Genomic DNA, 25,207 nt, shown 5'->3' with positions numbered 1-25,207 from the left:
GTCTGCATTAGTAAATAAACTTGACTTGTGAAATAATTTGATCATTATAATCATTAGTATATGAATCATAATGATCTGGATTTTGATTCATCGAGGCAGTCTAAATGATTGAGACACTATTTCAACATCTTTGAACATCTGCATAGGATGCTTTATTTGACAGAATACAGGCAGCAGCATGAATACTGTTACAACACCGGCAGAAAGGTATAGCTGCATTAAAGCATAAACACTGAACAGAGTCTCACCAAGCAGCATGCTAGGGACTACTCCTGTTGGACTACTCTAAATTGAAGGCTGCATTGTAAAGACTGTAATTAACTCAGGATGTAAGGAGGGTGTGAAATGAGCGTCTGTGTTAAACGTATTTGAATAGACTTTGAATGCACTTTATATATGTGTTACTGCACTATAATTGTATTTTTATGTGGCAGCATTTATGTCCCTAGGTACAAGTAAAGTAATATTGAATAAGAAAAGGGAGACAAATAATCATTTTGTTTTGATTCACTGAATAGCAAGAAAAAAAAAGAAAAAAAACAATAGGCCCTTTTCAAAGCAGCCATTGTGACATGCCATCACAGGGTAAACATGTGTAATTAATGGCATTAATTGAACCCTTGCACAGAAGAGCAATAAGTAAATTCTGAAACATTTGACAGCCCACATATTTACAATTGTGAAGTTAATCCAAATCACTTGGAGTTTCTTGTTTCTCTGAAAACTTAAAACGGAGTTATATGGTCCCGTTTAGGTATGCACAATACCAGAGCTCTGGCCCTGGCTCAACTAAATGTAACGGGACCATAATTAATGTTATTAATTACACTTGTGTTTCATGTCTTATTTTATTATCTATTCTATTTTTTTTGCACAATCGAGGCGGGAATGCCCACCTTCATTTCACTACATGTCTTGTGTATTTATGTATGTGACAAATAAAACTCTTGAATCTACCCTGTGATGACATGTCAAAATGGCTGCCGCGAAAACGCAGTTGAGAAAACTAGCTGAAACTATTGCCATTTTCAAATGAACACAATGCACTTGAGCAAGCACAATGACACAATTCAGTAGGACACATGCATTGGGGCTTCGTATCCACGGCCCGGAATCCAAACCTAGCTTCTGGTACATGTTTGGTGTGGAATTGCTATAACATAACTGCAAAATGAATAGCCTAACCTATCTGAAATGTTCAACGTTTACATGGAAATAAGCACCCAGAGATGTCTTTGGTGCATAGCGTGCGCACACCCTGTACTCTGTTGCATTGGTTCAGCTCGACCCCCTTCTACCCCCGGCAGGAGATGCCCTCGAGTTCCGTCACTTTTACTCCGTTTGCTTCCAGCTTCTCCACAACGCTGGACTTGTCTTTCTCCATCTCATCATTCATCTGCATCTGAATTTTGATACCTGAGGAACACATCATGAAACAAATATCACTATTCACTCCTTTCTTTCAGTCCTAAGCTTCGTTTGCTAATATCAAAAGTGCTGCTTCGATCCGTTGCTTCCACTGAAGAGTGCTGACTTACCTGTAGACCGTTAAGTGAGAAACCGGTATAATGCATTTTCTTCATTGGATATCGAACATCTTTTGTAGGTGTCAAAATAATAATCTTTATTTACATTATATAGCACCTTTCATACAAGAATTGCAGCCCAAAATTCTTCACAGCAGTGATGTAGACACAAAATAGACAGGCATAAAATGAGCATACAGTTGGCACAATTGACGGGCACATAATGAGCAGAAAACTTACATTAAAACCTCCCTCAAATGTTTTGATAGATTCGTCATTAAAAATCTGTGTTAAAATGTCCAACCCCAAGAGGGCTTCCTGCACATGTATTGTATTGACCATCAACAACTAGCATTGCTTTCTGACACATTACACGTGGCTGTTAGTATCGTTACCAGGATCAGTGCAACTCCATCTTTGGTTTATTTTATTTGGCACATGGGGAGTAAGATTACTCGTATGACATCCACATAAATCATTGTCCAGGAAAACACAATAAAGTCAGACTTATTTCCATTGTGGTTCTTGCCAGTGTGTGAAATTGCTGGTGGCATTCGGAGGTCCCCTGTCTACACATAGTGCTTCAGTTTAAAACTGGCATCTTCCATAGATTAAATATGCAATACTTTAATGAATGCAAGGCAATGGACTAGCTATAAACACTTGGTCAGACATCACCAAGGCAATGCCAGTATCGCACTGTACAAAATAAGGTCACCAGGTTTGTGTCCAACAAGTCTACAGTAATGTCACCCTGTATATTGAAAATCCCGTTTTCAATCTTGTTGCATTGAGAAGGCATGTCAATGTAAAGTATTATAGCTGTGAGAAATTGTGGAAAACGGTTTAAACGGGTTAAAGGAACAGTTCTGGCACCTTCGATTGGCAATTTATTTTTATATATAACTGGCTTTGTCCACAGAGGTGGTGACCGTGCCACCCCTAGAATAACTTTACTATCAAAGATGGAGGAAAGAGGACTGAAGAGGAAGGTGATTATTGATTCAAGGGTAAGGAGTCAGGACTGCTCAGCAAATGACTAAACTGGAAGTGGTTTAGAGCTTGCTAAATGTATTTAATCCGATGGTAGATATGTGTTGACGTTATCTAGTTAATTCCTATTAAGAAGTGTCATCATTTAATTTGTTGTCAGAAATGTCCTGTGTTATTCGAGGGCTATGTGAGAAATCTGGGCAGTTTAACCTCTTCCACCCGACGGGACCGATACGGGTCCCGAAATGACATCTGGTCATAAATCAATATTTTTTAGAATGTTGTATAAAATTTGCGATTTTAATTTCAAACGTATTCAAGTATTAACATTATAAACATGTATTAACATCAACAGCATGTAGAATGTATATTATCATCAATACGTTAGTTTAGCAATAGGTTAAAAGTGTCATTAGATGGATTTAACTTTTTGATTTGGTCAAGTTTATTCCGAGGGGGTGACCATTTTGGACATTTTTAACCATGGCAATTGTAGTTTTTTGCAGCCTGTCCATAACCTTATGTTCAACACCTTAGCGCTTTGAGATTCCTAATGTAAGGCGATATATAAAATAAATGTATTATTATAAAGACCACAAGTCCACCGGAGCTCACAGTACAAGTCGATTTGGAAGTTATTTCCCCCACTGCACCGGAATTTAGGGTTCCCCCACCTTCAACCCCTGATTGTAAAGGATATCAGCTACAGTAGCTAGTCCACAAACAAGTAATGCAACTAGTTTGCTACAATTTAGTTAATTTTAGTGGTTCAAAAACATCCACAGCAACTGTGACAATGTATTGATCACCTGCTAGCACAGGTTTAGTCATTTGAATCTCCCATAGCAGTCACACAGGTCTCATGAATTTGTTGACATTTGAAAGCTGTATGATACTTGACTTCTCCTTTCAATGAGCAGAAGGCCATGCCCCCTCAACATACTGAGAGAATTGGGTGTGCTCAGAGGGTGTGCTAAAACAGTTATATAATTATATAACAAATCAAATGATACATCTGGAGCTGAAACAAGACTAGGCAAGCCTAGTTGAGCCTTTCCCAGATACATGCCCGTGGGGATATGCGTCAGTGAATGTGATATGAATTCACACTTTATGATCCTCTTTGTCTCAGGGTTAAGATCCTCTGTGTTCCGCAGGGTTGAAAAGCCAACGAAACGTTCAAACATCTCTGTCCAAAGAGGAAGTAAACTAACCGGTGCTACTTATACTCCTATCATTTTCACTTAAAGGTCACATACTGTATTGTGAAAAACTTTTTCAGTGCTTGTGCACATTAAGGTTTCTGATGTTCCTACTAACATAACTATGAAATAAAACAACCCAGTCAGATTTCGCACACAGCACTTATTCAGAAACTCCCTTTAGACGAACCGTTCAGATTGGCCTCTCTGTCCCATGTCAAGTGGCGAGAGCGGCACTTGACCTTTTGTATTTTTGTGTTTTTCAAGATGGCGGCTTGCTTGTAAATGTTCTTTCACCTAAATGGTTAAATAAAGGTTTGACAACATTTTATGCGGGAAATATGATATGCAATTGCCGGATCTTAATTTATATTTGATCTGCAACCTCTAACACCTCTTGGAAGCATGACTTTGACTATTTGTGCAGCGCCTTTTTCACATCCTTCCCCTGGAGAGGGAGAGCTTCTCTGTACTTCCCTGGAGAGGGAGAGCTTCTCTGTGCTTCCCTGGAGAGGAAGAGCTTCTCTGTGCTTCCCCTGGAGAGGAAGAGCTTCTCTGTGCTTCCCCTGGAGAGGAAGAGCTTCTCTGTGCTTCCCCTGGAGAGGAAGAGCTTCTCTGTGCTTCCCTGGAGAGGGAGAGCTTCTCTGTGCTTCCCTGGAGAGGAAGAGCTTCTCTGTGCTTCCCTGGAGAGGAAGAGCTTCTCTGTGCTTCCCCTGGAGAGGAAGAGCTTCTCTGTGCTTCCCTGGAGAGGAAGAGCTTCTCTGTACTTCCCTGGAGATGGAGAGCTTCTCTGTGCTTCCCTGGAGAGGAAGAGCTTCTCTGTGCTTCCATGGAGATGGAGAGCTTCTCTGTGCTTCCATGGAGATGGAGAGCTTCTCTGTGCTTCCCCTGGAGAGGGAGAGCTTCTCTGTGCTTCCCTGGAGAGGGAGAGCTTCTCTGTGCTTCCCCTGGAGAGGGAGAGCTTCTCTGTGCTTCCCCTGGAGAGGGAGAGCTTCTCTGTGCTTCCCTGAAAGCTCCGTTGCATGTGTGATGTCACTAATAGGTCGAACCTTTCATGGTCCAATATGTGGTAACTTAACACCTTTAGCTTCAGCATACACACACCTGAGTAGGTAATGACGTGTCTTGAAAGAATATTAAGCTTCCGACTTGGAATTCTTAGTAAATATTAATGGGTGCTTGTTTTGGATTATGCCGATATCGTCTTATCAAAACACCACAAAGACACAACTCTGAATGTAGTCTATAAGGGCCTTTTCAGGTTTGTTCTAAGATGTCCCTATATCAAACGCATCAGGGGGGCTATGTGAGATTGCTGTTCATTGACTATAGTTCAGCTTTCAATAACCTAGTCCCCACCAGACTGTCTGACAAGTTGAGCGATCTGGGTCTGAACTCCACCCTGAGCGCCTGGATCCTGGACTTTCTGACCGACAGGCCCCAGGCGGTCAGGGTGGGTGGACACACCTCCAACTCAATCACCCTGAGCATCGGGTCCCCCCAGGGCTGTGTTCTCAGCCCCCTGCTGTATTCGCTGCACACACATGACTGTGTGGCCAGGTTCAGCTCCAACTCCATAGTGAAGTTTGCAGACGACACGTGGTGGTGGGTCTGATCTCTAACAACGACGAAAAGGCCTACCGGGAGGAGGTTGATGTCCTGGCACTCTGTTGCCCGGATAACAGCCTACTCCTGAACATTGGTAAGACCAAGGAGCTGATAGTGTATTTTAGGAGAATACAGCATGGGACACACACGCCACTCACTGTGGATAAATCGTGGACAGGGTGAGCAGTTTTAAGTACCTGGGAGTCCGCATCACAGAGGACCTGACATGGACAACACACATAGACACTGTGGTAAAAAAAGGCAAAGCAGCGCCTCTATCACCTGAGACAATTAAGGAAGTACAGAGTATCAGGGAAGATACTCCACTCCTACTCGGGGCTGTAGAGAGCATCCTGACTGCCTGTATTCGAATACCAACCGGTTCATGCTTCCGCGTTCGCGTTTTGGCCACTGCTGTTTCTGGTCGCACCAATCGTGTGATGGCAAGTTCTTTCACTGGTTAAGCTTAGGCACTCTTTCGAAGTTGGTTAAGGTTAGAGTTTGTCTTAGAGCATGGCGATAGAACGCCAGCCCTGATTCCAAACTCTAACCTTAACCAACTTCGACAGAGTCGCCTAAGCTTAACCAGTGATAAACTAGGCGTTAGGTAGTTTGCTGCTGGTCGAGGCGGAAATGGGCGCGTCACGCGATTGGGCGCACATGTCACATGACCAGAAACGTCCGTGGCCAATCAGATCGCACCAGAAACAGCAGTGGCCAATCAGATTCGCAAAACGCGAACGCAGAAGCATGAACCGGTTGGTATTCGAATAGACTCATCCTGACTGGGAACATCACTGCCTGGTTTGGAAACGGCACTGCCCAGGACAGGAAGGCCCTACAGAGAGTGGTGTGCTCAGCAGAGCGTACTACGGGTATTGCACTACCACCTGCAGGACTTATACAATAGGAGGTGCAAATCCAGAGTCTGCAGAATAATGAAGGACCCTCATCACCCCAACAATAGCCTGTTCACGCAGCAAGAACAGAGAGACTCAGGCTCAGCTTCTTCCCCCAGGCCATCAGAACATTGAACACTGATCTCTCCACACACAAGCACACACCACACATTCTGCACTTTCACACACAAACACACCACAGGTCACTTTAAACATAAGAAAAGGTCACTTTAAAGGAAATAAAAAAGGTCACTTAAAAAATAAAACATAACTGGATGTTTTTGTATACTATAGTTAGGATAGCATAGTGACAAAGTATAACTGTATATTGTATAGTAGTGTACATAGGACTCATTACCTTTTAATTCGTAAGCTTAGCATTGTATTGTATTTTATTAGTACTTTTCTATTTTATTATCTATTTTATTCAATTATTATTTGTATTTTTTGCATAATCGAAGCGGGCATGGCCACCTTCATTTCACTATATGTCTTGTGTATGTATGTGATGAATAAACCTCTTGAATCTTGAATCACCATTATGTTATACACAAGGACAGTGGTTCTCAAACTGACCCCCAAATAGACACAAAATAGGTCAGGGACCCCCTTGTTGTTATGAATTATTCCAGAATTCCATAAGTGTCTTTACTGTAGTTGGGGTGATAACAGAGGAGAGAGTGAGACCTATGATCAGAATGGTCATCCTTACGCATCCATTATTCAACTAATATTAGTGAAATTAGACGACTCATGTTTCTGGGGATCCTCTGGAACCCTATTTGAGAACCACTGGACCAGGAGACTTTTTCACCGGCTTTAGTTCATCTTCAAGTGCATTTACTTCAATCTGGTATTTCTGTTATCTTAAGCAGAACTGTATTGATCCCTGTACACTCTCAGGCTCTGATCATCTTCTCTTTTTTGTTCCAAAGGTTTCCTCAGAAACTATAGGCCTGCCGACCGACCGACCCTGCCGATTTAGGTGCGACCCAATTTATTTGATGAGTTAAATATATATATATATTATTTTTTTTACAATAAAGTTTCATAAAAATCTTAGTCAAACCTTTAGTATTATGGATATTAAACATGCTGGCAGAGTACATGCATCCATGTTGTCGTGAACATTTTAATTAAATAAAGAAATTCCCTATCCATAGTCGCCATGGGAAAAAATTCAATAGAAAATAAAATAAAATAAATTCCCTACCTACCCATGGCCTTAACTGACAACCAACAGGAACCAAACAATTTATGCCCTAGTAATAGGGGCATTTATTTTCAAGGCTCCTTCCAACTGGAGTGATTTATCAGATCAGTTATGATCTTTACCCTTTGGGTAAATGTATGTTAAATAAAACAAAGGTATACTAAATCTTTTTTTTTTATAAAAGTTTTACTTTATTTTCCAATCTTAAATATAGCAGCTCGTGCTTTGAATGATTATTTTTATACTTTTGTGATCATCTACTTTTTTATTAACCACTTTATCAGTTATGTCCATGATACTGGCAGTCACCACCGGACTCAGGCTGTTTGAAGGGCAGGGGCGAAAAGAAAAAAAGGGCACCTACTGCACAACATGGGACCCCAATCACCCATCAGTGAGCAAAAAGCTATGATGCGTCATTTATGGTGAGATAGTCTTCATCCTTGATTAAGATTAACATTCGAATAACATAGACAATCCAGATTAATAGTATAACGCACCTCTATGATAAAAACACACAGGGAACAATACACCTTTCAAATGTTTATTTCACCTCATTGTCATGGTGTTTGAAAAGTAGATTTATCATGGTGTTTGAAAAGTAAATTATCATGGTGTTTGAAAAGTGGATTTATCATAGTGTTTGAAACTTAGATTTATCATGGTGTTTGAAAAGTAGATTATGGTGTTTGAAGGCCTAAACCATTGCTGCAGTGGTACATTTCTCAATGCTAAAGATATTGAGGAATATAAATATTTGGGAAACAGCATTTTAATATGGTCTGGGTTGAAAAATAGTGAACCTATTCTTTAAAAGCTATTTACAACATATACAGTATTTTACAGGATATAAAACAGTTTAAGAGTTAAAGTTAATTTGAGTGCCGTTGAGCTTCTTCCTTTCTCTCTCCTAACTCTCCTTCTCTCCTCATGTCCTCTCCTTCTCTCCTCTTATACTCCCCTTCTCTCCTCTCCTTCTCTCCTCATGTCCTCTCCTCTCCTTCTCTCATCCTGTCCTCTCATTCTCTCTTCTATCTCTCCCTCCCCCCTCTCTATCTTCCCCATTCTCTCCATTAAAGTTAATATTGTACCTGGATACTGACTGGATCAGTGGGATATTTTAATGGCAACAGGAGAGCATTCAAGTTATTTGTTGTTGTGTCGTAATAATTTCTCTCCCTATCATCATTTTCATCCTCGCTTTCTTTAGCATCTCCATGACCGTCTTCATCATCATTTCTCTCCATAGCATCATCTGCATTCTCTTTCCTCAACTTCTTCATAATTTCTCTCCATAGAATCATCTGCATTTTTTCTTTCCTCCACTTCTTCATCATTTCTCTACATAGAATCATCTGCATTTTCTCTTTCCTCCACTTCTTCACCATCTCTCTTCCTGATATCATTATTTCCCTCTTGAATATCTCCATCTTCATTGTCTGTACTGTCTTTATCTAAGGTGGAGCAAATAATATTTGTTTTATAATAGTAATATAATTGTACTGTATATAATATTCGTACTGTAGCCTACAATGTTATAATTGTATTATAAAATAATATGTCATATAGCACTACCACCACTAGCCCTCTTGCCTTGATTGGAATAAAAAGGGTCTATGGTTGGTCAATTTAAATGTTTAAGACACATTTTTCTGTAAAAAATAAGCATTATTGACCATGTTAGCACCAGATTCTCAGTTATAATCCAAACTATGGCTCTGTGAGACAAGCTTGTACATGTATCTAGTAGTGCGGACTTACAAATACATACCTGTATCCTTATCTCCTCCCTTACTATTGTTGCTTTGGACCCAATTTTTCAAAGAGAAGCTGCCTCTCGCAGCATTTTTCAGCTGCTTTTTAATATTCTTACGATTTCTTTCTCTCCTTGGCATTCTGTAATCATAGAATATAGGCCAATGCTAAACCCACTTATCAGGTGGGGGCCCACATGTGGGCCCTCTTGAGGACGATTTGCCCACCTGCACTTTGGCGACCTCTAGTGGCTTGGTTGTGCATATTTTTAATACAATTAAAATTCGAATTAAAGCCCTTTCAGGTGACAAAATCCATTCAGCGTTTCTCGAGTTACATGCCGATATGTGAGGCTTGCGCGAAGTACACGGTATTGCGCAAATACTACTCCCGACTCTTGGGGCTCTAGTTCCGTCAATCATTTGGCGATCTCGAAAATTATTGGACAGGGTTGTATCCAATGAGTGTGGCTTTCCAATGATACCCCACCTGGGGATGTACGAATGAGGAATCTAGGTGAAAAGTCACGAGCGAAAACAGGAAGAGAAAAACCACAGAATTAGTTGACGTCTATGAGAAAACTGAGCTTTTCTTTTGTATACAGTTTACCAAAATCACTCATAATCACTCATTTCTGAACGGATCTTTATGATCTACATAAGACTTCAGGCTATGGATCTCAGGTGTTTTTTAAGCCTCCAGCCATTCTGGGGAAATACTACTTCTGGACTACTACAGAAAAACGTGAGTAACAAGTTTATCTACAACTCAAGTTCAGACCTATGTTACTCTATTTCATTAGCAGTAAATGTGAGTTTTCCTTATTGTATCAGAAATTCCAAAATGTCATCTTTCAAAAGAGACCAGGCTCATGCATGTGGTATAAGTATAAAGTATAGTATTTTGGTTTGCAAAAAAAGTATGCAAAAGGTTTGCAAAAAAAGTATGCAGTCCTCTAAAATGGCCAATTTTGTGGTTTACTACCACTCTTAAATTAACTTTAAAAAGCAATTCACACTGAACTTTAAAGTGCTAGTATATTTTGTGCAAATAATCCTAAAATAATTTGTACACTTTATTTCTAAATTGAGAACACAGGTTAGCATAGAATCAGCTAAGCAAGGTACCTGTTTAGTTAGCTAGCTACAGTAGTAATACAGCTAGCCTAGGCTAAAACATACTGCCATCAATAAAAGCACTTGCAGTGTACAAAGATTGAGTTTGTTTGACCAAGTATGCATTACTAAATACTAATAGTGTATTTAGTAATGCATAAAAAAACAAACTCAATCTTTGCTACTTCAAAGAAAGCTTGATGTATTACCTACCTCACACACAGCAGGGTTACAGCTCAGACTGCATTAAGCCCTCTGGCATCTGAACATTCAAGAGGGGATGTGTCTAAAACTGAACATTTAAATGGATGGAATATTGTAGTGACAGGGCTGCTCAGAGTTGTAGCTAACACTTTTGTGTGGCATTATTTAACAGTCTGGTCAAGTTTAGACCATTGGAAGGGCACCAATGGGCACGTCCTCTCATTTTCGCCACTCAAAATGCCATTTTTGCGTGATATTTTCAGCTGTGGGGGCACATAGTCAAGTTTAACCATTGGAAGGGCACCAATGGGCACATCCTCTCGCTTTTGCTACTCAAAAGGGCACTTTAGGTTTAGCGTGATGTTTTCAACTGTGGGGGCACATGGTCAAGTTTAGACCATTGGAGGGGCACATCCTCTAGTTTTTTCACTCAAAAGGGCACTTTTGCGTGATGTTTTTCAACTGTGGGGGCACATTGTCAAAGTTAGACCATTGGAAGGGCACCAATGGGCATGTCCTCATTTTCGAAACTCAAAATGACATTTTAGCGCAATATTTTCAACTGTGGGGGCACATGGTCAAGTTTAACCATTGGAAGGGCACCAATAGGGCACGTCCTCTCGCTTTTGCCACTCAAAAGGGCACTTTAGCGCAATGTTTTCAACTGTGGGGGCACATGGTCAAGTTTAGACCATTGGAAGGGCACCAATGGGCACGTCCTCTAGTTTTCGCCACTCAAAAGGGCACTTTAGCACAATGTTTTCAACTGTGGGTGGGGGCACATGGTCACGTTTAACCATTAGAGGGGCACCAATAGGGCACATCCTCTAATTATTTCCACTCAAAAGGGCACTTTTGCATGACATTATTTAACCGTGGGGCACAAAAGCACTCAAAAGGGCACTTTAGCACGCGTTTTTCAACCGTGGGGGCACACCAGTCCCACCCCCTGGCGCGTCTCTACAATTCGTAGCCGCATTTCTGCAGACCTCTCTCTGATTGATTGAGGCCATTTCTGCAGACCCCTCTCTGATTGGCCGAGCGCGCGCATGAGCCGCGACAAGCTCCTCTAGCCAGGAGTCGAAACTCCGTTAAGCTCCAGAGAGAGAGGCTGAAAACCCACAGTTGTTGCCCGACGGATGGGAGCCGAATCCCGGATCCGAGTTTTCTGATGAATAGCCCCAAAACATGGAGGGCGCGAACGCAATTTATACGCATGGAAGTATTGATTACGCCATAACGAATCATTAAAAAAATATACCGTTAACTGGAATATGTTGTGTGTGCCACATGTACATGTCAAAATACTTCCCAAAGGTCAGTGAATACCACAACCACTACACCAGAGGAAGCTCAACAAATCATGTTAAACCCAGATTCGGCTCAAACAAGGGACTAAACACGTTTCGCAATTATGCCACATCAATGTGGAACGCCCTACCCAAAGCTGTAAAGGAATGTGAATCCCTACCCACATTCAAAACTGCTCTTAAAGAGCACCTACGGCGGGGAGCTCCAGTAGCTCACCACGTACCGCGAGTGCTATTTCAGCGCCGTGGACAACCGCGCTCGCGCGGATCTGGGGCTGAGCGCGTTCGAATCCCGGACGGCAGCCGTGCCTTTCCCAGAGTGTCTTTCCCCCCATCTGAACCCTTTCAGCCTGCTTCTGTCGGTCGAACTTGACCAAGTATGAATGCGACGAAAAAGCGATAAACGCTAAAAAGAACCAGCTGACTGGTCAAAGTTTAAAAAAAAAAGAGCACCTACGGGAGGCTGCAATTCGAAACTGGCCACCGTAAATGCCCAAAACCCCCACCACCTCCTAAACGGTCGCAGAATATCCAGCTCTTGCTGTTCCCATGGAAACCAACAACAAAAATCAGCAAAAAGAAGATATACAGGAATATTTGCGCATTTCTTGCTCGCCATACTATGGATTACAGACGTGTGCCTGAATTCAGCACAGAATCGTCAGGAAACGGCGGTGGAAAGCAACAAAAGCGAAAATCTACAGTCCCATTGTGACTTTTACCTGTTGAATGGCTCGGAGAGTAAACATCCGACTATTGGAGCGGCAACTATTCACAGACTGTTGACGGCGAATCCCGAACGAAAGAAATTACCCCCGACAGGCAAGTGTAATAAGAGATAAATGTTTTTATTATATCTGCTCATGTCGGGTGACATACATCAGAACCCTGGTCCCGTAATGACACGGAACCAGAGATTACAGTTAGATCTGCTGACCCAAGAAGCGGCAGCCAGCTTCGCCAGCACAACCGATCAACTGCTACCCACACAGACGCCGGCTAACGACATGATCAACGGCAACATTCCTCCTCTACCACCTCTGCAAAAGAACCCACGAGAGGCCACAGCGAGAGGGAAGGAACCGGGGTTCACAACCGAGGCGCCCAGCACGTCGAGGGGACAAAACAGTGAGGCATCGCTCTTCACACCGGCGCCGGAGATCAACAGCATCCACGCAATTGACGCTTCAGCCAGCAGTTGCACCAGCCGACCAGCAAGCGGCGACATACCCTCACCGAAGCCCCAGCAGACTTGGAGAGCGGCGCGGGACATCAAGATCACCAAGGACCCGACGGTTAGCTCGGCTGGCCCCGCCATGCCAGCTAGTCTACCCGGGGCCAGGACAATGGAGTACTAACAGACACATCTGTAAACAACCAGCCCCCCCCCCCCCCCCACATCGCGGGCTTTCACACAGAAGAATACAGACTCCAGCAAAGGACAAAGGATCACCCCCCCCCCCTCCCCACTCACGGCACAAACAGCAACAACGCCCCCCCTCCCCCCACCACAGGACAGGACACAAATGAACAGAGTTACCTCAAGTGTGACGACATCAATCTGATTACCAGCAAAAATGGACTTCACATATTCCATCTTAATACAAATAGCCTGAGACCCAAACTGGCTGTTTTTAAACGGTAAGGCTAACATATTGTGTTTCACAGAAACAAAATTAGACTCATCTGTACAGGATCCAGAGATTGAAATTGAAAACTACTCAATAGTCAGGAGGGATAGAAACCAGTATGGAGGTGGCGTCTGTGTGTATATACACAAGGATACCAAATACATCAACCGTACTGACCTTAACCATGATGAAATTGAAACTGTTTGGATTGAAATCTTATTAGACAGGGCGAAACCAGTACTAGTAGGCACAATCTATAGACCGCCAGAACAGAGTGGCTTTTATGACACACTTGATGGGTGTTTAGCTGGGGTGGAGGGGGTAGAAAAAATTCTTATTGGGGACTGGAACACGGATATGCTGCGTAAAGCAGCACCCGTCTTCAAGGCCTTCAGTAGATTTTCTGATCTGCACGGTTTCAGCCAGCTAATCACCCAACCCACAAGGGTATGTGATTCGACACAAACCACCATTGACCTCATTTTGACCTCTGACAAGTCCATGATCTCCAATAAAGGGGTGATAGCATGCGGGTTAAGTGATCATTATATGATTTTCTGTACCCGCAAAAAGCTAAAACAGAAGGCCGGCTGTCACAAAACAGTCACATCTAGAGACCTCAAAACTTACTCTAGAGAGGCCTTTAACCTAGAACTGGGGAGCTTGGACTGGTCAGATGAACTCAGTGGTACACAGGTTGAAGAAACATGGCTTGGATTCAAAACCAAATTCACAGCAATACTCAACAACATGGCACCCATAAGAACCACCAGGGTTAAAAATCGCGCTGAGCCATGGATGCACACTGAAATACTGGCCGCTATGAAAACCAGAGACAAAAAATGCTCTGAACTTCATAAAAGTCAGACAAAGCTTTCCAAAAGCTCAAACAGTGAACTCCAAGCCCACGTGGTTGAACTAAAAACTCAAAGAAACAGACTAAGAAATTACGTAAACACCATGATCAGAACCGCAAAAAGAAATTTCATCAACGACAAAACTGAGGAAAACAAAAACAAACCCCGCAAACTTTGGAAATTACTCAATAATCAACAAGGCTGCAGTAAAAAACTTAAAACCAGATTCATAAACATAAAGACGGACAACACGCTCATCACAGACAAGCTGGATGTAGCCAATTACTTAAACATCTTCTTCACAAACATAGCCACAACACTGGTAAACAAACTACCCTCCCACTCAGGGCATTATGGGGTAGAACACATAGTAGCATACTACAAAAACCTAGGGGTCCACAAAGACGACTTCAAACTTGAAATGGTAACAACCGATGAGGTACTCAAAAAATTTAGCGCCCTCCAACCTAACAAGGCCACTGGCCATGACAACATCCCCTCCAAATTCCTCAGAGACGCAGCAGCCGCCATCACCCCAGTCATCACACACATAATAAACCTCTCTATAAAACAGGGGCACGTCCCCAAGGACTTCAAAATTGCGAGAGTGACCCCTCTGCACAAAAAGGGCAGCAAATTAGACCCAGGCAACTACCGCCCTGTTTCTATTCTTACCTCCATCTTGAAAGTCATGAAGAAAATAGTCTACGAACAGGTCGAAAAGTACCTGGCGGAAAAAAATCTAATCTACGAATTCCAATCTGGCTTCAGAACGTCCCACTCCACTGACACATGCCTCCTCTATTTGAACGACCACATCAAACAAGAGGTGGACGCGGGCAAATACTGCGGCATGGTCATGCTGGACCTACAAAAGGCCTTCGACACTGTCAATCACTCCATTCTGATGGACAAGCTAAAAGCAATTGGTTTTGATAGCTTATCAGTGAGCTGGATGCAATCCTACCTGGAGGGGAGAGAACAGACGGTAGAGGTAAACGGTACTCTATCCCCCCCCCCTCACAGTGAGCTGTCGTGTTCCACAAGGAAGCATACTAGGACCGCTACTTTTCCTAATTTATGCAAATGACATGTCGTCAGCCTGTGACTGCAACTTGTTCCTGTTTGCGGACGACTCAGCCCTGCTGGTCTCTGACAAGAACAAGTTGCAGGTTGAAAAAACCCTCAGCTCGGAACTAGGCAAAATCTGCATATGGCTCGCTGATAACAAACTATCATTACACATGGGCAAAACAGAGTCCATTCTCTTCGGTTCAAATAACAAACTCAGCAAGACCGACGGCTTCTCAGTTACAGTGGGTGACAATATTGTCACAAGGAAAGACGAAATTACCTACCTGGGTTCCATCCTAGAGGCAAAGCTTTCCTGTGACAAAATGGCATCCAATGTAATAAAAAAAAGTCAACCAACAAACTAGATTCTTGTACCGGATCTCCTCTCTGGTAAACAAGAATACCCTGAAGACTCTGGCAGGAGCACTCATTTAAGGGTACTATGACTATGCGTGCACCTCATGGTACCAAAGCACCTCAAAGGCGCTTAAAACAAAATTACAAACATCACAAAACAAACTGGTCAGACTACTACTTGACCTGAACCCCAGAACCCACCTCACCCCTGCCCACTTTGACAACCTAGGATGGCTTAGAGTAGACGACAGAGTATAGCAACTTGCAATGGGCCTGGTCTACAAGATACACTATACGACCGGGGTGCCCATGTACATGTCAAAATACTTCCCAAAGGTCAGTGAATACCACAACCACTACACCAGAGGAAGCTCAACAAATCATGTTAAACCCAGATTCGGCTCAAACAAGGGACTAAACACGTTTCGCAATTATGCCACAACAATGTGGAATGCCCTACCCAAAGCTGTAAAGGAATGTGAATCCCTGCCCACATTCAAAACCTTAAAGAGCACCTACGGGAGGCTGCAATTTGAAACTGGCCACCGTAAATGCCCAAAACCCCCACCACCTCCTAATAGACAGTCTCCTCCCCACCGCATGTATATATTCCCTCCCCGCCGTATGTATATTTCTCTCCCACCCACCCACCCCCTCCTAATGTACAGTCCCCTCCCCATCATATGTATATACTCTGTCAGGATCTAGGGGTAACAGTACTGTATATTTGAATACCGTTTATGTCACAAATGTATCAGTACTAAATACCTATATGTCCCTATGCCATAAATGTCATGTATGTTGTGTATGTCAATGTCTATATGAATTGAAAATGGGGGACCCTGATGGAAACAAGACAAACGTCTTTCTCAGGTCTGCATCCCCTTAACAATTGTATGTATTGAGCCGTACTGTATTGTACCCATTCTGCAATCTGTTAAATAAAGTTTTCATTCATTCATTTATTCCTCCCCACCGCATGTACATATTCCCTCCCCGCCGTATGTATATTTCTCTCCCACCCACCCACCCCCTCCTAATGTACAGTCCCCTCCCCATCATATGTATATACTCTGTCAGGATCTAGGGGTAACAGTACTGTATATTTGAATACCGTTTATGTCACAAATGTATCAGTACTAAATACCTATGTCCCTATGCCATAAATGTCATGTATGTTGTGTATGTCATAAATGTCTATATGAATTGAAAATGGGGGACCCTGATGGAAACAAGACAAACGTCTTTTTCAGGTCTGCATCCCCTTAACAATTGTATGTATTGAGCCGTACTGTATTGTACCCATTCTGCAATCTGTTAAATAAAGTTTTCATTCATTCATTCATTCACACATATGTTGGATAGGATTATGTAATTGGTTTGTCATTAAAAACCAATAATAATCGCTCGCCGGCTTCGCTGGCGAGCCTGGAACATACATGTTTCGGAACCAATGTGTAACTAGACAGTTACAATATAACATTTATATTAATTAACCCAGTTAATGCCTTAAGAGAAAGAGTCTGGTGGTCAATTGCTACGGAAATGTTGTGTCTTACTAATAATAACTAATTCCTTGGTCAATAGAAATCTCTGTGATACTTTCTGAATATGATTTGGGAACATCAAATGGGCAGGCCGCGAAATAACAACGTTACAATGTACAGTTTCTGACAGCTGGCTGTGTTGTGAAATGTGCATAACGTTATGAATAAACTGCGAAGTCACGCGAAATAACGTTATACGCGAATCTGGTAGTACATTTCCAATAAGAGAGGGGCTTCGCTCAACCAATCAGAGAGGGGTCTGCAGAAATGGAGCTCAACCAATCGGAGAGGGGTCTGCAGAAATGCGGCTACGAATTGTAGAGACGCCCCCCTGGCACCCCTGTCCCACCCCCTGAGTCTGCCAGTCCCACCAACCCATTCTCAAAGTCAACTTCCTGTCTGTTGTTGCTACGCAACTACAGCGTGGGGAAAACATGCCCCCCCGGGTACATTGTGAATGCTTCATTTAGTGCAGAAACGGATCGGAAAAGCGGAAAATTAAACACAATCAAGGGTAATTTTCTTCAGTGCATCACAGCAGCCAAAGAGCTGCTGTGTTACGTTTTGTACTAATAACAAAAACAGAAATCCAAATCGCAAGTTTTATACCATCACGGAGAAAAAAGTGGCTGGCAGCTAACGTTAACCCAGACAAATAGCTACATGCTAAGCTAACGTTAATTATATCATATCGAACCGATAGGAGCTTATCTTATCTAATCTTACGTGGATGTTTGATCGGGTAGTATAATACATACACGTGGTACCACTAACTGATCAAACATCCACGTGAGATTAGATAAGATAAGCTCCTATCGGTTCGATATGATGTAATTAACGTTAGCTTAGCATGTAGCTACCACGACCACAACACCAGAGGGAGTTAGCCGAACGTTAGCCGCCAGCCACTTTTCCCTCCGTGATGCCTCGGCTGGTATTATATAAAACTTGCGATTTGGATTTCTGTTTTTGTTATTACTACAAAACGTAACACAGCAGCTTCAATTTGGGTATTCGAGAGATGGCCATGTCTGCAGCCTGCAGGTGTCACGACCACAACACCAGAGGAAGCTCAACAAATCATGTTAAACCCAGATTCGGCTCAAAGAAGGGACTAAACATGTTTCGCAATTATGCCACATCAATGTGGAACGCCCTACCCAAAGCTGTAAAGGAATGTGAATCCCTACCCACATTCAAAACTGCTCTTAAAGAGCACCTACGGGAGGCTGCAATTCTAAACTGGCCACCATAAATGTCCAAACCCCCCACCCCCACCCCCCCCCTAATAGACAGTCTCCTGCCCACCGCATGTATATATTCTCCCCCCGCCGTATGTATATTTCTCTCCCACCCACGCACCCCCCCTCCAAATGTACAGTCTCCTCCCCACTGTATGTATATTTCTTTCCCACCCACCCACCCCCTCCTAATGTACAGTCCCCTCCCCATCATATGTATATACTCTGTCAGGATCTATGGGTAACAGTACTGTATATTTGAATATCGTATATGTCACAAATGTAACAGTACTAAATACCTGTATGTCCCTATGCCATAAATGTCATGTATGTTGAGTATGTCATAAATGTCAATATGAATTGAAAATGGGGGACCCTGATGTTAACAAGACAAACGTCTTTCTCTGGTCTGCATCCCCTTAACAATTGTGTGTATTGAGCCGTACTGTATTGTACCCATTCTGCAATCTGTTAAATAAAGTTTTCATTCATCCATCCATTCATCCATCCATCCATCCATCCATCCATCCATCCATCCATCCATCCATCCATCCATCCATCCATCCATCCATCCATCCATCCATTCATTCATTCATTCATTCATTGTCTTGTATGGACATGATGTCAAGTCAATCAGGGCGAGCTTCTTTGACTCATATCTCGCCTTAGAATCACCAGAAAGGCTTTCGAAATAGTGAAATGCCATGTTGGCCTCAATATTTTCAAAACAAATTATATGAAAAGGTTATGAAATGAACAAGAATGTGATCAAATATGTAATGAAAACGGAGCTCAACGCATACATTTGATGGTAGAAATCCGTTTGTTTCCCCAATACCAAGATGGCGGCGGTCTCGTGACATCAGAGTGTCTTCGAGAATATATATAATATCCGGCCCTAGTCTTAGAAGACTGTCCTAAGAACCAGGCACGTGCACAGCCAGGGCCTGAGGGGGGCTTGAGCCCCTGCCCTTTTTCCAAACAGTGCCCTTTTTTGGACTGGTGTTAATTGTATTAAATAATATAAATAATAACAATACTAATTCTATCAAATATAAAGAGGGAAATGTATAGTAGCATACATGAAAATAAATAAACCATATCAATTTAAAAAGTACTCCGCTCCCCAAGCCCATGTGGGCAGAGTATTTGTGTGTGGAGAGCGTGGCCTCATTATGAAGGAGGTTAACACCGTCAGGGCTGTGTGGAGAGGGCGTGGCCTCATTATGAAGGAGGTTAACACCGTCAGGGCTGTGTGGAGTGAGCGTGGCCTCATTATGAAGGAGGTTAACACCATCAGGGCTGTTTGGGCTCCAGCCTCTATTGGTGAAACACACCTGCTCCCCTCTTTAAAAAGCCCTGCTCCAGTTTAGCTCTTGGCCTCGGACAAGTAATGACCCGTCGAGCAATGTCTGGGTGGGAAGAGTGCGTGTCAGTGGGGTGAGGGCCCCTTTTTTCCACTTGAGATTCTGCCCCTCAGAATGTCTGTGCACGGCCCTGCTAATAACTAGGCAAAGATAACGTGGTAATGAATAAAATAGTACTCACCATGCAGGCAATCGTTAAGGGCGGATTTTGAGGCGGAGTAAAGCATTTTCTGCTGTATTTTTGCACCGTTAGGAGCCCTAGTTACAAACAAAGAAGATCATGATCAGAAGATACCCCTGCTCGAGTCATCACAAGTGCAACTTACTGGACCAGATCAACATATCCTCTTCAGAAGGAGATAATCAACTGCTGCAGATGCATTTCCAACATACTGTAGACCCGTTATACTAAGGGGCCACACAAGATATTAACCAGAATATATACACAGAGAATATTTGTATATATTATTTTAGTCATTTAGCTGACTCTTTCATCCAAAGCGTCTTACAAGTTCTGTACAACAAGTCAGCAGGAAGGGTACAACTCTAGCATAGTAGGTAGTAATGTAGGCTACATATGTGGTATGATTGATGTGTCTCTGTTTGAATGGCATTATAGTTTTGCTGCCGACAACCTTCCACTGACAGTGAACACGTTCCGTCTTGAACCTACCAGTGGATGAAGATCAGATCCTCTTTCTTGGTCTCCGTCGTCTGGTAGCTGCAGTCGTAGAGGGCGTAGCAGCATTCTGTTTCCACCAGCAGGTTGCTGATCTTCTGGTAGATGTCAGGCTCGTTCTCCAGATCTTTCACCTTGAGTATGGAGGCCTCGTCCACCTCGATCATCTCCGGACCGACCTTGAACTTCACGAATTTCACCTGCTCGCTCTTGTCGGCTCCACTGCGACGCACTCGCATGTCGTGAGTCAATTTCTTCAAGTCATCGGAGGCCTTGGCGCCGGATGCCTGATTCAAGACGGGACAAAATATGAATGAATGAATGAAAACTTTTTGCAGAATGGGTACAATACAGTACGGCTCAATACACACAATATTAATATATTGTTAATATTATTATAATTTTATATTGTTAAGATTAATATTAATATTAATATAATTAATATAATAGACCGGACAACGGGACACTCGGAAGTCAACTACATATCATGTCCCATTCTGTGTTTGAGTGTTCTGATGGAGAGTCCACTGTTGTACACCTAAAATCACTTTAACCCTTTCACTACCACACTACCAAATGGTTAACCCTTTCACTGCGACGACAATACAGAAAGTTAACCCTTTCACTGCCACACGACAAAGTGTTAACAGTGTGGCAGTGAAAGGTTAACCTTCTGTATTGTGGCAGTGAAAGGGGTAAGTCCCGTTCAGTCGTACTGAGGGACACTGGTCTCTGCTTTGTGAGCAGGAAAGACTAAATAATTTCACCAACTGACCACTTGTCATTCATTGCAAAGGATTTGCAACCAAATATTAAATATGATGGCTTTAAAGTGCGCCTTAGAGAATGACCCAATTTGAAGAATGACCCAAATTCTAAATCTCACAGCATTCTAGTAAATGCTTTTTTTCTTTAGGATAAGATATTCTTTTATTGATCTCCTTGGGGAAAAAGCAAACCATTAGTCACATTGATATTTACAAGTCAAACCATAGCCAAACCATTTAGTCAAACCATAGCCAAACCATTTAGTCAAACCATAGCCAAACCATGTAGTCAAACCATAGCCAAACCGTTTAGTCAAACCATTAGTCACATTAATATTTACATCTCAAGTGACTCCTGGCCAAGCAAGCAAAATGTTTCATAAAACAGTGACGTAAAGAATGTATCATGAATTAAAGCGAATACAGAAGGCTGGTGAAAAGAACAACAGGTTTTTGGAAGCAAAACAATAACTATAACTAAACTCTTTTGAGTGACATGTATAGACAGACATCTGTATAGATGAGCAGCTGTATAGTCTACAGCGGTATTTCAAAGGCGAGGGAGGATACAATTGAATAAAGGTGATACATTTTATTTTCAAGAATTGCATAACCTCATACATCTAGAGACCTGCACAGATCACATCTACGTTGTGAGGCGTCTTCAATCTCTGGCCCAAAACATTTCCCTACAGATTTATTCCCGACCGTATATGGCGAGCGCGGGGCGTGGTGGGGTGGGGGCATACTGTATACAGGGTCTACCAGCTAGACATTCCATTGGTGTAGCTTCCTTGTGAGTTAAATAGGGCCTTCTGTCACATTCCAGGCAATGTAGAAGACAAGTTAGCACAAGCAAGACCACTCTGGACCATTATCTAAGAGCATGTTCGAAGAGAAGCCACACCTTGAACAAGAAATCCAATCAAACATAGTTCTATCCAGTATGATTACCAAAATGTTTCCTTAAAAAAAATGAAAAATACGTGAAAATGATGGACAATGTGGGAGCAGGGGCGAATCACAATTTAATAGTCAACTTATTTAAAGGGACACTCCAACATTTTGTGAAATACACTTATTTGCCATCTTCCCCTGCAGAGTCAGACAAGAAGATTGATTTCATCTCTGTGTTGTCCCCAGAAAGAGAGAGGTCCAGGTGCATGCTAGCCTATCTTAGCACAAGGACTGGAAGCAGTAGGGAGAAGCTAGCCCAGCTCTGTCAAAAGTGAAGAAATACAACTTCCAGCCAAAGTCCAAACCTGATGCGTAGGGATGAAATTAACAACAACCTTCTCGTCTGACTCTGGAGAAGATGGCAAATAAGTGTATTTCCCCAAAATGCTGGAGTGTTCCTTTAAACAAGCTGCCGTGTCCAAATTGCACTCCAAACTAAAGACTCCATACGGATGCTCCCGAATCACAGACAATATCCAAAACAAAAGTCAAATCAAAGTATAACTCGATACAATTGATCTCTGTGTGAAACTCACCATGTTGACTGCTGCTGTGTGTGGGGGAACAGGAGAGTGAGGAGAGAGGGCAGCACCAGTGCTCCTGAGGAGAAGAAACTGAGCAGGAAGCGTGTCTTGAACACACCTCCTAAAGTAGTCCTATACCATACCTCCTCCCATCAGGTGTCAGACAAGAGCCTACCTGCAGGATCGGCGTCCATGTTTAACAGCTTCTACATTACATTCCAAAAAAGATCCATGCACTCCTTTTCATAATGGGAATCAATATTCTTTTGTTTTAAACACTCACCATTATCTCAACTAGATAAAGTGGGAAAGACACAACTCGGTGTAACAAAAGAAAAAAGATAACAGCTGAGCTGGAGGCAATGGAAGGTGGATGTGGCAAATGACGCCCATATATGGATAACAAACCAGTTCATGTGTTTAACCATTTCACTACCACATCACAGAAGGTTAACCCTTTCACTACCACACTACAGATGGTTAACCAGACACTGCCTCTCCCCCCCTGCCGCTGAATCCGTCATACACGCCTTCATCTCCTCCCGCCTCGATTACTGCAACTCCCTCCTCACTGGCATCACCTCCTGCTCCCTCCATAAACTCCAAATCAAATCAAATCAAATTTATTTATAAGGCCCGACAACACACGTTAATGTCCCCATGGGCCGTACAGGTCTTCTTTAAACAACTCAAGAAGAAAACATAACAATAAGTCAAGAACAGAACAAGAACACCATAAGGTCCAAATTTTTTTTAGATGAATGCAAATAAATGAAAGAATGCAAGCACTCCCAGACATACCCCACGTGAAGGTAAGGAAAAACTCACTAAAACCTAACAATAGGGAAAAAAGCTCCACAGGCAGTGTGGAGGAGAGAAACCTTAGAAGGGCCATTCAAGGGGGGATCTCCCTTCTTAGATGTTGGTGATAGTAGTGTTGCAGACGGACAGTTGGTAAGCATGCACTCATGTGTGTAGTGAAACACAGATGAGTGCATGCAATAGCAACTGAACATTTTGAAAGATTAAAGATAGAGCTAATAGCGATAGCAACTGAACATTTTGAAAGATTAAAGATAGAGCTAATAGCGATAGCAACTGAACATTTTGAAAGATTAAAGATAGAGCTGATAGCGGATCTATTTGAGGCACAGGGGCGGCGCAAAGAGGGTCACGTCCTCCCCGTCTTAGTCACGGGACATTCAACACTCCGGTCATTGCTCAGGGACAGCCGGAGACAGGGAGATAGGGGGCGGCGCAGAGAGGGTCGCGAACTCCCCGACATCATCGCGGGACGTCCGGCACTCCGGTCACCACTACGAGACCTCCGGAGACAGGGGGGCACGCAGAGGGGGTCGCAACCTCCCGGCCTTCATCACGGGACGTCCGACACTCCGGTCAGCACTCCAGGACAGCAACTCATAGGGGGACAGGGAGACGGGACAGGCGTTAGACAGCTCATGTGATTGTAGTGGGCGGACATAGCAATAGATACAAGTGGTAAGAATATATGTGAATGGAGTAGATATATGAAGTAAGCATATTATGTGAATAGAATAGAAGTACTTAACCCAGCAATGAAACCACGTTGACTGTTAATCTGTAGAAGCATGTAGTACCATGTAGTACCCTGTAGTGCCATGTAGTACCATGTAGTACCCTGTAGTACCATGTAGTACCCTGTACCCTAACTAAACTAGACAGATTAATCTAAAGGTCAGTCCCCGACCAGGTGAGATCAGGGTAGGTTGAAGGAGAGAGAGAAAAGATGAGTCTTAAGCAGGGATTTAAAAGCTTCGACAGAGCAGGCGCCCCTGATGACGGCAGGTAATTTGTTCCACAGGTAGGGAGCGCGGTAGACAAAGGCTCTGTGGCCGGCGGATTTCTTTTTAACCCTAGGGATCGATAGAAGCCCCGCATTTTGTGAGCGCAGAGCACGAGCGGGCAAGTATCAGGAGATGAGATCGGATAGATAGAGTTTTTTTATACTTTTCAGTGTTCAATACCGATGTTATTACATTTGGAGATTATAATATATTAAAATAAACATTTGTTTTGAAAATATGTGGTACTTTGGGAATGGGAAATGGACTGCACATATATAGCGCTTTCCTACCTGCACAAAGAGCTTTATAATTGCCTGTCCTTCACAAATTCACACATGCACTCACAGAGCAATGGCAGCCAGACTCATTGGGAGCAATTTGGGGTTCAGTGTCTTGCCCAAGGACACTTCGGCATGTGAACAGAAGGAACTGGGATTCAAACCAATGACCAAACCTATATCATTAGTTGACCTGCTCTACCTCTGAGCCAGTATTTTGTGGTACCTTGAGGTATACTTTGGGGAACTTTGAGGTATTTGGGGTATTTTGTGATAC

At 42.8% G+C, this 25,207-nt stretch overlaps 1 protein-coding gene across 1 annotated transcript; it reads right to left on the bottom strand.

Moving 5' to 3' along the window:
- Positions 1-294: 294 nt before the first annotated feature.
- cfl1l (cofilin 1 (non-muscle), like) lies at positions 295-22,918 on the bottom strand. The gene is made up of 4 exons (XM_084321317.1): positions 22,839-22,918; positions 20,573-20,865; positions 20,081-20,157; positions 295-1,416 (listed from the first exon to the last, which is right to left on the bottom strand). Exons 1-4 carry the CDS (start codon positions 22,839-22,841, stop codon positions 1,295-1,297), a joined length of 495 nt encoding a protein of 164 aa, XP_084177443.1. The 5' UTR covers positions 22,842-22,918; the 3' UTR covers positions 295-1,294.
- Between the last annotated feature and the right edge of the window lie 2,289 nt (positions 22,919-25,207).

This window comes from Notolepis coatsorum (genome assembly GCF_963971535.1).
Source record: "Notolepis coatsorum genome assembly, chromosome: 9".
Classification (NCBI taxonomy): domain Eukaryota; kingdom Metazoa; phylum Chordata; class Actinopteri; order Aulopiformes; family Paralepididae; genus Notolepis; species Notolepis coatsorum.
The sequence above is the reverse complement of the archived record's forward strand: the minus strand, read 5'-3'. Positions and strand labels throughout refer to the sequence as shown.